General features: G+C 36.9%; 1 protein-coding gene across 11 annotated transcripts in view; it reads right to left on the bottom strand.

Moving 5' to 3' along the window:
- The window catches only part of LOC141772209 (paired box protein Pax-7-like), a 69,393-nt gene extending 58,497 nt beyond the window's left edge, over positions 1 to 10,896 (bottom strand). For 3 of the 11 annotated variants that reach the window (XM_074642972.1, XM_074642971.1, XM_074642981.1), the window contains exons 1-4: positions 10,360 to 10,896; positions 9,355 to 9,590; positions 8,908 to 9,052; positions 8,525 to 8,653 (exon numbers count right to left, since the gene is read on the bottom strand). In XM_074642972.1, coding sequence (XP_074499073.1) covers positions 8,525 to 8,653; positions 8,908 to 9,052; positions 9,355 to 9,590; positions 10,360 to 10,483 — 634 coding nt within the window. In that variant the 5' untranslated portion in view covers positions 10,484 to 10,896. The remainder of the gene's footprint in view (positions 1 to 8,524; positions 8,654 to 8,907; positions 9,053 to 9,354; positions 9,591 to 10,359) is intronic. The other 8 variants (XM_074642980.1, XM_074642979.1, XM_074642977.1 and 5 more) reach the window with 8 other exon arrangements.
- Between the last annotated feature and the right edge of the window lie 3,396 nt (positions 10,897 to 14,292).

Raw genomic sequence — 14,292 nt, forward strand, 5'->3', positions numbered from 1 at the left:
AATTTCAAACAGGATTTTAAGGATGCATTTAGTCACTCGCTAAAATAATTCCCTTAACCATTTCCCCGATATTAGGATCTCTACATTCACTGATAATATGAATATACACAATTCAGTTTGATGTCCTTGTCTGTCTCTATATGGCCATATTTGGCCAATTCTTCTTAAATTCTTCTAATGAAAGGATTAAAAAAATACATATCTTTTTCAAAATTAAAATAATATGATAATGTATACTACTGTTATAATATTTTGGCTGCTTGTACATTATTTATTTTCTTACTTAATGTTATCTATATTTATCAGCTCCATAACTATGGGACACTGAGGTCATGTCCTCTGTATTTTTTTTCTAGAAATGTGGGGGTATATTTATTCACATTTTTTATCCAAATCATGAAGACTTTTTTTTTATTTTGAATTTCATTATTTTCTATTTTTTGGAAGGATCAAAGGCCATATTGTCTTGTCTTATTGAAAAGCATGTCCACGCAAATCAACATGCACTCTACTGTAGACATATAGATGATGTTATCCAGTATTTAATTTAAGCGACAGATACTTTTTGTTTCTTGTGTATAATGAAAGATTAAACCTAAAAGCGGCGCCGTATTTTTGGACCGAATCATTTTGTCATGGAGCTGTGTCTTTAAAGCCATGCGGTGTTTGATCCTGCAGCTAGCTGTGAGCGAGAACCCTCTCTGAATGGTGTGGGCTCTCGGGCCATGTTTTGCTGGACAGCCAAATGAGTTGGATTAAAGCAGATGTCTCCCTGCCAAATCCTGACATACTGGCAGCTAACAAACCAATCAAGCACAACACATCATGTTAACCTCTTAAACTCCTCATTCTTTTTCCCCTTAAAACTTTACTTGCATTTTTTTTTTTATATACAAAATGTGTGAAATCATCTCCAGAATGTGTTTTATGACTGCTCCATTCCATCAAATGGAAATATTCATAATTATGTAAACATTTCCTGTGTTTGAACAAATCCTACATGGGTTTGTTTAAAACGTATCTATATTTAATGTCTCTTGTCTATATATATATATATATATATGATGTTTATGTAACTGTAGAATAACAGCATGAGTGATACACACTGAACATCAAACCGGAGCTGCACGGCGGCTCTACATGAGCTCTCTGGAGGGGGGTTCTCTACAAGACTCGCCGAGGGCTCAGTTAAAGACCGACCAAAGTGTTGACATTTTATTAATTTGTTGTTACCATATTGTTTGTGCTATGTTTTGTGATTTCTCTGTTTGCCATTGTCTTGTGTGTATCCTTTGCAAATGGGCTGTTAATGGGATGCCCGAGGCCTCTGACTGCCCTCAACCCCGTTTTGCCTGTTTGCTCTTTGTGCACCGCTCCTCTTTTGTTGGCTGATCAGCTTCCCATTGGGTCGCCAGACAAGATTCTTGGCATTTGTCGGCGAAATGAAAGGAGGATTAAGGGATGGCTACTGAACACTCCATGGCAAAGAAGTGGGCTGCTATTGTCCTATTCAAAGCCCCCTCCCAGTTCAGCAGCTCCCCTTTATATATATTGGTTTTCTCAAAGACATCACTGAGAAGTCCAAAGTGCTACTGGAAATAAAGGAAAATCAACAAGTAGGTCAGCCCCGACAAAAATGCTAATGGCTGTTGAAAAAGAGAAAGATACGCACAATTAGCTGCATTCTAGGTTCTAATAACATGTAAAGCTTTAAAACAATGCTTGATTCATTTGATTCATTTATCAATTACCTAACGGATTGACCTCTAAAATGTCCAAAAATAGTGACAAATTTCATTCATGTGATGTTGTTGAATTAATTAGTTTGTCTGTTTAATTAATAGCAAGAGTAAATGGAGAAAAGTAGCCAATACTCATATCAGAGCAAATGTTTGGTGTTTTTAATGCATAAACTTAATAATATTATTAATAATAATGTATTATTATTATTATTATTATTGTCATTATTGCCATTATTATTAATACTGTTAATATAATATGAATATTATCACGTGTGCTAATAGAGCTCAGCATCAGTTCAGTATCATCATTAATCAGCTTTCAGCAGAATTCTATATGATCTTAGCATGTTATGTGTTTAATGTGTTTCTGTTTATTGATTCAATTCATGATTCAGAAAACAAAATTAATTACAGAAGTTTTTGTTTTACTGCATATGTAGTTTGGTCTCATGTTATATATAACATTAGCTTGGTTATTTGACAAATGATTTTGCCAAATTGTGATACATTTCCATATTGGAAAATATCCTTATTAAAAATGATGATACATATATTTTAAAATGTATGTATATTTAACAAATATATTTCACACGCAATATCCGAAAAAACACGTGTGGGGAAACACCAATTCACGATGTTTCCCGCTTGATATTACAAATTAAATTCAGTTTTTTAAGTGTAAAATATCTAAAAATTTGACATTTTGATGTCATAAATGTGTGGAATGTGTTGCTCACGTGCATTTTTGGAATGGATTATTTTACATATTAACAAAGCTAAAAACCAACCTAAAATGTTCCCCACATACTTTTGTACATTAATTGACTTATTTATTGAATACCTTATTAATTGTGTCATTATTCGATTGTTTATGTTTTTTTCTGCTGAAGTAATGCTAAAATTTAGATTATTACACATTCTACCAAGTAAAGCATTCTACCTCACATGTAAGGTTGCTACTATTATTATTTTTCTTATTTTGTCTATATGTCTTCTATTACTTTGTTTCATCCTGTTCCTCTGTGCTGCCACAGTGACCCAGTTTCCCCACGGGGATCACAGTGTGATCTTCTAATGTCGTCCCTGCCACCCCCCTTCATTTTACATAAGGAGAGGGAGACCTTATAACAGAGAAGGTTTGGCCTAAAGTGATGAAATATTCAAAACTATCATCAATTGCAACTGGGAGCATTCCAGCTGCATTCTATTCAACGTGTCTGTGGCTGAAGGGGAGCAGGAGTTCACAATATGGATAAAGCAACGTCACCATGATATTATAGGCATGTGAACATTTGAACTCATTAGTTGTTTAAAGCGCTGTCCGAGTGAAAAAAATGATTTCCCTCCGATATTCCAGGAAGAGAATCTGTCCCTCTGAACAGAAACACAGCGGTGGTGTTGGGTGTGGTGGGGGTGGGGAGGGGGGACACAGAGGCCCAGACAGGCCCTGTCTCACGCGGCAAATGGGCTTTAATTAATAGACAGGCGAGCCTGAAAGCAGCGCTGGCACCAGCTAATATGATGAACTCTCATTGTGGAAGTGTCACGGCGAATGTTTCTGATAAGCAAAAGCAGCAGAGGATCAAAGCCTCTAAGCTGCTCACTTTGCTCCGCTCTAAAAGTCTGAAACACGGCGCATGAATCCTGTCCTCAGGTCTGCCTCAGGTCAGCGTGCCACCACAGCTGCTGCTGCTGCAGGAATATTAGAGCCTCTGCTTTCATCACGCTCAGTGCTCCCATACGCCGATGACAACATATTTCCGTACATGAACCACCCTGTGTGCATTTCATGTCATATGTCGCTGCTGTTATATTTACACAACATTCCCAGGGGAGTCAAATTTCACAGTCATTCCACAAAAAAATCCCATTTTACCAAACCCTAAACCTCTGAATCTACATCTGGTCATATACCATCAAAACAACCAAAACCTTGCTGATGTGTATGCACATGTCCGTCTGATGACTTATTGGTGACAAATGCTTAAAGTAACTGGACGTTATATACATTATTGGGATACAGAATTAAGTGAGTAGAAGTTGAGAAGGCATTCGTTTCGGGGGTGGTGTGACATTTTTTTGATGAAAGAACTGACTCCAAATTATTATTTTTTCCTCCTGAAAAACGAGTTGTAAGAAAATGATCAATGATCACTAGGGATGCACCGATACCACTTTTTCAGTCCCGATAGAGATACCTGGGCTTTGGGTATCGGTCGATACCGAGTACCGAATCGATACCAGTGTTTAATTAATAAGCTGTTCGCCTCACTGTGTGGAAGTGGCTGGAATTATTCTTTTATGTGTAAGGCAACATCAGGCTCGACTTAAACATTGCTTTCATAACTTTGTAAAACAAAATGTAACAAATAAATAGATATAAATATAGTGAATTGTTATTTATTATTAAAATAATAAATTGCACACCAATCTTCAAAATTAACAGGAAATTACAATTCAGGTGTAACCCTTTTAAAATGCAGCATTACATTGGTCAAAACTTAAACAGGAATTAAAATTTCAGCCTATAATATAATGTATATAAACATAGAAATGAATTTAATAGATCGGCCCCATTGTCACTGATATCCGATCCAGCTATTTGAGTCATTATCGGCCATCCGGTATCGGTGTCGGTGCCTCCCTAATGATAACTAGATGACTATATGATGTTTTACCATGAGTTGATATGAATTTGTCTACTGTCACTGATTTCTCTATACCATTTATACCAAGGTATATATCCCTTTATTAATTACGGTTTGAGAAATGTTGCAAATGATCAATGCTAGATTTGGCATCAGTGTGATGAAGCACCTTAACTTGTCAGGTGTGTTGTTACAGGATTAGGCATTTTTTTCCAAGAATTGTTCTATAGTTTAATACATTACTTTGGTATTATAATATAAAATAACATAATATGTGAGTATTTTATCCAAATCCAATCCGAATTTTATCCAAACTCCAGTTGTTTCATACTGTTTCCTAATTAATGTGTCAATGCTATGGTATGGATTATATGACATACTGTATTTGTGTTGATTTCTTAAATACATATTTCTAAAGATTAGGGGCTGCAGTTAAAAAGTATAATAAATAGAGCTTCATCGTGTGTGTTTTAATTATTTGTTTAGTCATTATAATTTCAAAGACAAACATCCATCTTCAGTTTTGTGTGTGACAACTTCAAACTGCCCATTTTTATCTGGTTTTATTTTCCATCTTAATGTATTTAATATGTTTTTATGTTCATTTTCATGTGAAACATGAAGGAGTCAGTGCATGTAATGTCTTTATTGTTAAGCACTTTGATTTCTTGTATGAAAGGTGCTATAATAACTAAAGTTTGTTTTCATTATTATTATTATTAGACTGTCCCAAAGCTGTTCAGTTTAAACAAAGAAAAGCAGCAGGTGCTCAGATTGGAGGAAATGGAATCAGGAAACATTTGTGGATTTTTACCAGATGAATGACTGAAATGATCAATCAGTTATCTTAGGAGATGAGTGCATTTCATCACAATGATCATCGTGATGACAATGACATCATAACTGCTGTTGATACCATTCCTCTATGTTGCACATTGGCTTCCAGCCTCCTCGTCTTTTTTCTTTTTTTTTTTTCAATATGTCTCTTAAAAATGTGAATTTTCGGTGCGAGGCAGCGGGGGAGAAAGGGGAGGTTAATCCCAGTTTAATACACTGATGCACAGCCCAGGACCGAGGCTGTGATGATTGTGTTATCTCCAGCCAACATTTGGGTCTCCCTCAATTTCAACCCGGCAAAATAGCTGGGAGAAAGTGCAGATGGAGTGGAGTAAGTGCGGATGCCCGGGGAAAAGTGTTATTAATAGCTGCAATAGAACTTCCCACAGCCTGTGCTCTAAAGCTGCCTCTCGTCACTTCCACTGGATTTGTTTGAAGTGCTCTCTCCATCCTCACTGTCAACCTTTTTTTTCTTTCAACCAGGCTTATTCTGGACTCCAAAATTGACACTGTTTTGTTTTTTTCCCCCTGCAGGTTATGCATATCTTTGGGAAACAGCATATTGACTAAATGCTGCCTTACACTGCAGATGAAAAGAGTGTGCATCAGTCATTGTTACTGTTGGAAGCTCATCACAGATTGTATAAGGTTCGACCAAAAGCAGACAGCTGTCTAACTGAGGCCACCGAGGTTACCCTTCCTATCCATTACACCTGCCACCTATAAATTAAATGCATTTTCCTACTATATTAACAAACATTTAGTAACATGTTTGCAGTATATTCTGGAAACTATCATACATATTTGCACTACAGTAATCTACTGAATTCAAAATCATTATTTTGCAGTTTTTCATACTTTCCAAACATCATAAATGAATATAATAAAAATAAGATCTACAGTCATATTTTGTCATCTTGTTGCAGAGATATGATGATATACAGAATAAGCATGACTTTACAGAAATTGTCAAATATGCATGTATGTGTATGCAAATGTCAGTTCTGTAAGAAAATGCAGATTGAAGAGTGGAAAAGCATTCTATATTCACTAATTATGAATTGGTTAATATAAATCTCATAATGCATTGTTTTTTAAGTGTGTTTGTAAAACATATTGTGACTGGCTTTAACAGCTGTACAGAAATAAAGCATGTAGTTTACTTCCTACTGTATATCATGTGGAAAACCAGTAGAGTATCTGATGAAAAGATGCATATAGGAGGCCTATACTCATCCATGTGTCTGTCTCAGTCACAGCAGCCCACAGTCACACCTCTTTCATTCAGCCTCTCACACTGCTGCTAAAATACACTCTGCGTGGCTCTCCCTTCCTTGAGATTCTGCCAACATGCCACCAAAAACAATCCCATAAAAGCAAATGAAATGAATATTTAAAAATACAATCTAAACAACACGAGAGGAAACCTTAAAATCTCATGAATTTGCGCCACGGGCACCACACCACGAAGTGAAGCTGCTGAAAGATGAAAGTGAAAAGAAATAAAAGGCTCAATTTAATCTGCTTTAAAGCCCTTCAACAGAATGCATGTGCCTGGAACTGTGAGAGTGAGGGCTGATAGGGGATAAATATATTTCTTACCATGCCTTCGAGCTATTACACCGCTCTCCAACACAGACGCCTATTCAACAGACACCGGTTTCATTACCAGCTGTAATAGGCTAAGTCTTCAAATTATTAAATGCCAGGCCCGGATGACAGAAAGACACTATAGCTAGGCTGATCTTTTGAAGAACATGAAAAGGAGGACAGTTGATGGCGTTTGAAAAAAAAAAATTTAAATGACACCAGTAGAACCAGTGGTCAGGAAACACTGGGAGCTACAGGCCTTAAATCGAATTAATGGACAACTGATGTTGCTCCAATCAAAACAGGCCTACAAGACAAACAACAGTACAGATGTTCTTCTACAGCTGCTGTTCTTTGAATGAATGCTCAACTCAGTGATGAAAAATGACCCAGCACGTACACTTTGTCCCCAGCAATCTTTGAAACACAAAATATAAACAGTTGTATGCAACTTCTAGGAAAAAGGAAGGATATAAAATTGTCTATGTATCTCATAATATATAAAAGCTGCTAAATGCTAAATATGTGCCTCAATTTTAGAAAATAAATCTGAGAGAAATGTAACATCTTAATCATTAATGCTTAAAAATATGTATCCCTTCGGCCCTTTTACGGATCAATTTTGTTACTCAAGTTTATATAAATTAAATAATTAAAAAAATATATTTAAAAATATAAATCAAAAATATATTAATATTTAAATAAAGTTTTGCTAAAATTATTTATTATGTGCACATTTCATTAAAATCTTGCTATAAAATTAAATGAAAGAATTAAAAATAGATTTAAAATAATATAAATTAAAAAAGATATATATAATAATTAAATACAATTTTGCTAAAATTATTTATTATGTGCACATTTCATTAAAAGCTTGCTATAAAATGAAATGAAATAATTAAAAATATATTTTAAAAAATAAAAATGTGAACATATATATAATAATTAAATAAAGTTTTGCTAAAATTATTTAAAATGTGCACATTTCATTAAAATCTTGCTATAAAATTAAATGAAATAATTAAAAATATATTTTAAAATATATAAATTTAAACATATATGTAATAATTAAATAAAGTATTATTATGTGCACATTTCATTAAAATCTTGCTATAAAACATTTAAGATTTATTTTAAGATAAATCCAATTGTGGATCTTTTTTCTCCTGGTGGCATTTCATTTTATGAACTGAATATTCTACATGTTTATAATATCAGGTTATCGCATTTCTGTTTTTTATTATTTTAAATGTTTGGTTCCCATAGCCTCCACCGCAAATCACAGCTTGTTGTTGTTGGTGAACTTGCCGGCCATAGAGCCACTAGCAGGCCGCTGAGAGGTCGCTGGCCCCCGGCCTCCTGCCTGTGAGAGGTGTCGCTGTCAGGCCGCCTGTAATTGATATTGACTGGCACATCGGTCATCTGTCAGCGTCGCTTTCAAGGGAGCGATTACTCCGCGCCACGGGAGACCGATCCACTCCAGAGCTCACCATCATTAATAATGAAGCAGCTCCTGCAGTCTACTGGGAGAACAGCTTAAAGGAGGAAACCCGGAGCGACAAAGCGCTCATTTAACACCAATTTGTAGACAACTCATCGCGTAGTAGAAGACAGTATAAAGTCCAACCTGCAGCTGTCCACACAGGCTCTTTAACTGACCAGACAGACAGACAGACAGGCTGGATGTGTGTTTCTCCTCTGGCCTACCTTTGTCGCCGAGGATGCCGTCGATGCTGTGTTTGGTTTTCTTTTCTCCGTCTTCATCCTTTTTGTCACACTCGTCCTCATCGTCCTTTTTTCCAAATCGAGCTCGAAGCACGCGGCTGATCGAACTCACTGCGAACACAGAAACAGCTTCAGGATATAGGCTAATAGCATAATAATAATAATAATAATAATAATAATAATAATAATAATAATAATAATAATTAAAATAATGATAAAATAAAATAAAAATAAATAAAATATAAAATAATGATAAAATAATAATAATAATAATAATAATAATAATAATAATAATAATAATAATAATAATAATAATTTGAATCGGAAAAAGCGGAGAATGAAAGATTTAATTAAATGCCGCTTACCAGAGGAGGCCTCACCTGAAGGGACTGTGCTTCTGTCACACACCCCGTCCTTCAGCAGTTTATCCCGGATCTCCCAGCTGAACATGCCCGGGTTGTCCCGCTTGTACTCCTCGATCCGCTTCTCCACGTCCGGCGTGGCTACCTGCTGCAGGTGGACCAGCAGGACCGAGAGACAGAGACACAGGACACAATGTGATGAGTATATATAGACCACAGGCTGCTGAAATGTCGTAAACGTGTTAAAAAAAATAATACTTAAAAAACAGTCAAACTGCATTAGGTCTAAATATCAAATAAATACATTAAACAATAATAATAATAATAAAATAAAACAAATAACAATTCTTATTTCATTTATTATTATTTAATTATTATTATTATTTTATCATTCATTTATTATTATTATTATTATTATTATTATTATTATTATGATCCGGTTCCTCTCACCCTGGGCTTGCTGCCTCCTATGGCTCCTGGCCGGATGGATCCGGTCTCCTGGTACCTGCAGAGGATCTTGGAGACGCAACCGTGAGAGACGCGCAGCTGTCTGGAGATGACGCAGGGTCTGATCCCGTGGTGGGCCATCTCCACTATCTTGTGTCGGATGTGGTTGGGCAGCGGCCGGCCGTTGATGAAGACTCCTCCGAGCTGGTTCACCCGACCTTGGCCCAGAGGAGTGGACACTGTAGGGGGGGGGGGACAACAAGGTCACACTCAGCATGGAGCTGCATTCAATACATTTAATCATCATGACACAGTTAAAAGAAAAAATAGTCCCATTTAAATGTTGTGTTTCCCCTTAAAACATATTTTCGTATAGGGCCTATAATAATTATTCTCAGTTATTCAACTCGACATGTTTGTTAACAGATTGCATTAAGCATTAAGGGATGGTACTTCACAGCTCCATCCTGAAGAGGAGGTGAAGAGCCCCTTCTGTCCGGCTTCATTATTCACTATCACGCTTTCCAAATATTGGTGTAATCCTCCGCTTCTCTTTCTCCTTTTTTTCTATTTCATTGATTTGATTTCCAGGCGCATCAGGGCACTTGAAGAAATCCATAATTTTTGGTTACACAGACTGTCTCCTTCATGGGATGTAGACTCATTTCAAATGTTGTTGACAAAATGGTCACTGCATGATTAATATAGGCCTAAGTGAAAAGCAGCTGATATTTAGACTATAAACTAATATTATAACATCTTTTTTTTTTTTTTACAATTTTAGTAAGATAAAAAAATATATATTTTCAATGTGTGAAAAGAAGTTGTTTTGATGTGAGTCATTCATGGCAAAATAAAATAAAAATGAAAAATAAAGTAGCCAAGACTATACTGGATCCTGGAGCTAAAGTCTCATGTTTAGCCTAGCATATTTTAATTTTCAAATTGAGCGCTCAAGTTTCACATATTCTCCTCAGTGTGAGTCTAAAAGAGAGGCCTCCTGCTCACTCATCATCAGCTGCTGCTGCTCCGCTGGATACAGCCTACCTTCCAGAGGGAATCCGGTGCGCGGGTAGTTCTGACCGGGAGCCGGGCGCATCATCCGCGGGACCGTTCCTGGCAAAGACGACATGGTACCATTAAAACAAAAAAAAATAAAACAAAAAATACAAAAGAAAAATAAAAGCAAAAAAAAAAGAGGGACACGTTTTTAGATGTCCAGTTCAAGTGCAGACTTGTTGGTCACAAGAGATTTTTTAAAGGTGGAAATATTCTGACGGATCCAGTGTTGTTGGCGGAGAAAAAGAGAAAAAAGCAGATGAAATAGCCTGGGCCCTCTCTACCTCTCTACCAGAGAGACAGACCCCAGATCAGCCTCGTGGAGCAGGTCTGGAGGAGTGCGCAGCGCTGTGTGTGTGAGTGTGTGTGTGTGTGTGTGGAGCGGCAGGGAGTCCTCACACTGTTAATGAGCTCACTATATACCAGTGCTGTGTCTCTGACATGAGCTTATTTAACCGGTGTGTGAAGGCTGGACTACTTTAGACTGTCTCCGTCCCGGACAAGTCTGGACCAGGCGGGTGTGAGATGGGGGGGGTGGGGTGGTGGGGGACGGGTCGGGAGCACCGATAGGTTCCTGGAGATTTCTCTTTTTCTCCAGAGAAAAGCTCCAACAAGTTTCAGCAGCCAATGGGAACGAAGGGATCAAGATGCGCGCACACACACACGCACGCACGCACGCACACACACGCACACACACACACACACACACACACACACACACACACGTCGCCAGAAACACCATATTACGCGCACACACTCACACTGAAACGCTTCACAGAGGGGACACAACAACTTCTCACCTGTCAAATACAAATTCAATGCAATAATTGTAATAAAAAGAAGCCACGGTGGTTGTCAGTGGTTGTCAGTGTTTCTACAACTGGAGACAATCAAAAACAGCCTTGTTAATATAATGCAATATTATTATAGGCTAGTTCTTATAAACAAGCTCTATTTTGATGATTTTTTTTAATGCACTCTGCATGGTGCCTTATTTCTGCTACATTCACTGAAATAAAGTTCCTTCAATTTACTTGATTTTAAAGCTGCAGTGGGTAGAAATTGAGCTGATTAAAACAAGTAATTTTTATAAAACGGTCACTATATCCTGACAGTGTAGTGCATGAGACAGGTAATCTAACCTGCCCTGAAAACGTTTAATGAAAAGGTGAAACATTGTCTGAAACTAAACCAAACCTGTGATTATTGATTGGGAACTTACAATTGATTGAAATGTACAATGTTGTTAAATGTGATTGTATGTATTTTGTGGTATTATGTATAGGCATATTTTTACCTTTTTCTTAAAAGCCTAACCAGGGACAAAGTTCTGCAAATTAGCTACGACTAGAAGACCTATACATTGCATCGGTTGCACTTTAATTAAGTGTAACAATAGCCTACATGTATTGTCCCTATCAAATTAATAAATTAATCAGTTAATTTGAAAAAAAATCACGTGCCTCTGTGTCCTCTGGTGCTCCTAATGGCATCTGCGAGATTTCACAGACCGGAGGGAAAACAAGCAGTCAGAGCTGATCTGGAGTCTGCCGTCCAGCTGCCGTCTATGAGAGCCGGCTGTCAATCACTCGCAAACTCTGACCAAACGGTCAAACTAGGCAGCGCTGATCAAATATCAATCATGATTCTGTTACTGTAATGCCTATTTCTCACATAAAATGTTTTCAGAAACATCTTTTAGTGTACTGTTTAGCTGTAAAATTGGAAGGTTTGTGACCCGGCAGCCTTGTTGAGATCTGTTGAAGAAACACCGCCCACCAGCCAGAGCACAGCCAATAGGAATGCTCTCTCTCTGAAATGGCCTGTGATTGGTCAAAGTCTCCCGTCACGGGGTAGATTTTTTAAAGCCTGAAAACAGAGCCATGAGGAGGTGCAGAAGTCTAGTTTTCTCTCAGAATACTTGAATTACAATATGCTGAAAGGTTATTATGGAATTTTTGCCCAATGATGCCAAAAACATTCTGCCTACTGCTGGTTTAATGTGTACATCGGTCCCACATGATCAGAATGACACAATTTCCCTATTTTTCTCAATTATTTATTGCTTGTCAAACCACAATATTCCATTCATATTAGACTGTTTAAAAGACTCATGTTGATTCAACATTTTATTTTTCAGTTACGAAAAATTCCAATTTATTGTGTAATGTTAAAGTAATGTCATCATCTCAAGGGGACCTGATTTCTGTAACTCCAACTTGACTTCTTAATGCTGATATTATTTAAATGTATAATGTAACTGTAAAGCAATATGTCCCTGGTACCCAAGTTAGGTCTGTAAATCTAACTTGATTTGTTAAAATTAACTCCATCCAAATGTATTGTAGATGTTAGTTGCATGTTTAAGTGTGTGCAAATACAAAATCCACTGACAATAAAAAGGCAAAGAGTTCAGCGTAAAAGCTTGCAATATTGAGCTTTCATATACACAAACTTAAACTTGAACATACTAGAACCTTATAAAACACGCTGTATACTCTAAACATCTATGACAAATACCAATATTTTCCAATCAGTATAATGACAGATTAATTCAGTGTAAATACAGGCCTACATGTCTTAATCATTGAAAAATTAAACCTTTATTTCCAGATTAATTATGAATAATGATGTTGAAAATATTAGTAGTTGTTAGTAATTAGTATAGTATTGAGTAGAAACAGAATACTTCACAACTGCTGTCATTAAACATTTATGACTAGAGCTGGAAAACAGTTAAATGTATTGATGTTGACACACACACACACACACACACACACACACACCTGCATTTATTTTGACAGGCTGTTATGTTAGGAAGACTATCGCAAATTCACACACATTAAGCTTTTTCTCGAGCTTCACCCTTAAATATTCAGGGGTTACAAAGAGAAAATGACCTGGCGACGCCGATGCCTGTAACCATAGTAACACACTACTGCCTGATGGCACTCGAGAGAGAGAGATGAGGAGAGGGAGAGACGCTGTCCATTTAAGCCAATATTACAGTAAATAAATACATTCATAAATAAACATTGCTATGAATTAAATCCTAAAATAAATAAATGAGGCAATAAATATAGAAATAAATGTAAATATAAATATATAAACGAATCAATATTGTTCAGTAAATAAATCTGTTTGTTTTTTTTAAAAAAGGACATTTTTTAATGGACTAGGCCTAGAATTATTTATTTCAGGGGACCTTTATTTTTTTTAAAAAAGGCCACATTTGTTTCACAGCTCTTTTTATTTTCATCTGTTATATATTCAAATGAATGGGGCCTGGTTATCTCACAGATTCAGTCCAACGCAACAGCACACTGTGCAAAACTGTAACTGCGTTGATCATACCAGTTTCCAGTTTGTACCACTAATAAATGTCAACGACGTGGACAGAATTGCACTTTCACCTGCACCCACCAGCAAACAGGGGAAAGATTTCAAGCTGTACATATCAAGTTACGTCCACAATTACAAGGGTGAGTACCTGATTTCAACCTGGACCCCCATGTTTTCGTGTCTAAGTGACTAATGGGGACCACACTTTTTGAAATTGGTCCAGTATTGAGGGAGAACGCTGTAACCAGCAGGAACAAGCTGCGAGGGCAAGTGAGCAGCGTCAACGTAACGTTACCGTCCACAAAAAGTGCTTGTTTTTGCCACTGACGACTCAGATTGTTATTAGTGGCTGACAACATTACTTAAAGGACCCTACAGAGAAATAAAACAGTTTTCTTTCTGTTTGTTATTGTGTCCAAGTCCCGCTCAAGGAGAAGTCTCATGAAATCTGAATACCGTATACTCTGAAATCTGAAATCCGTATACTCTGGCTCAAATGAATACGGGCAGCCATCGAATTCAAAGACCTCATCCACATTG

This window comes from Sebastes fasciatus, chromosome 8 (assembly GCF_043250625.1).
Source record: "Sebastes fasciatus isolate fSebFas1 chromosome 8, fSebFas1.pri, whole genome shotgun sequence".
Lineage (NCBI taxonomy): Eukaryota > Metazoa > Chordata > Actinopteri > Perciformes > Sebastidae > Sebastes > Sebastes fasciatus.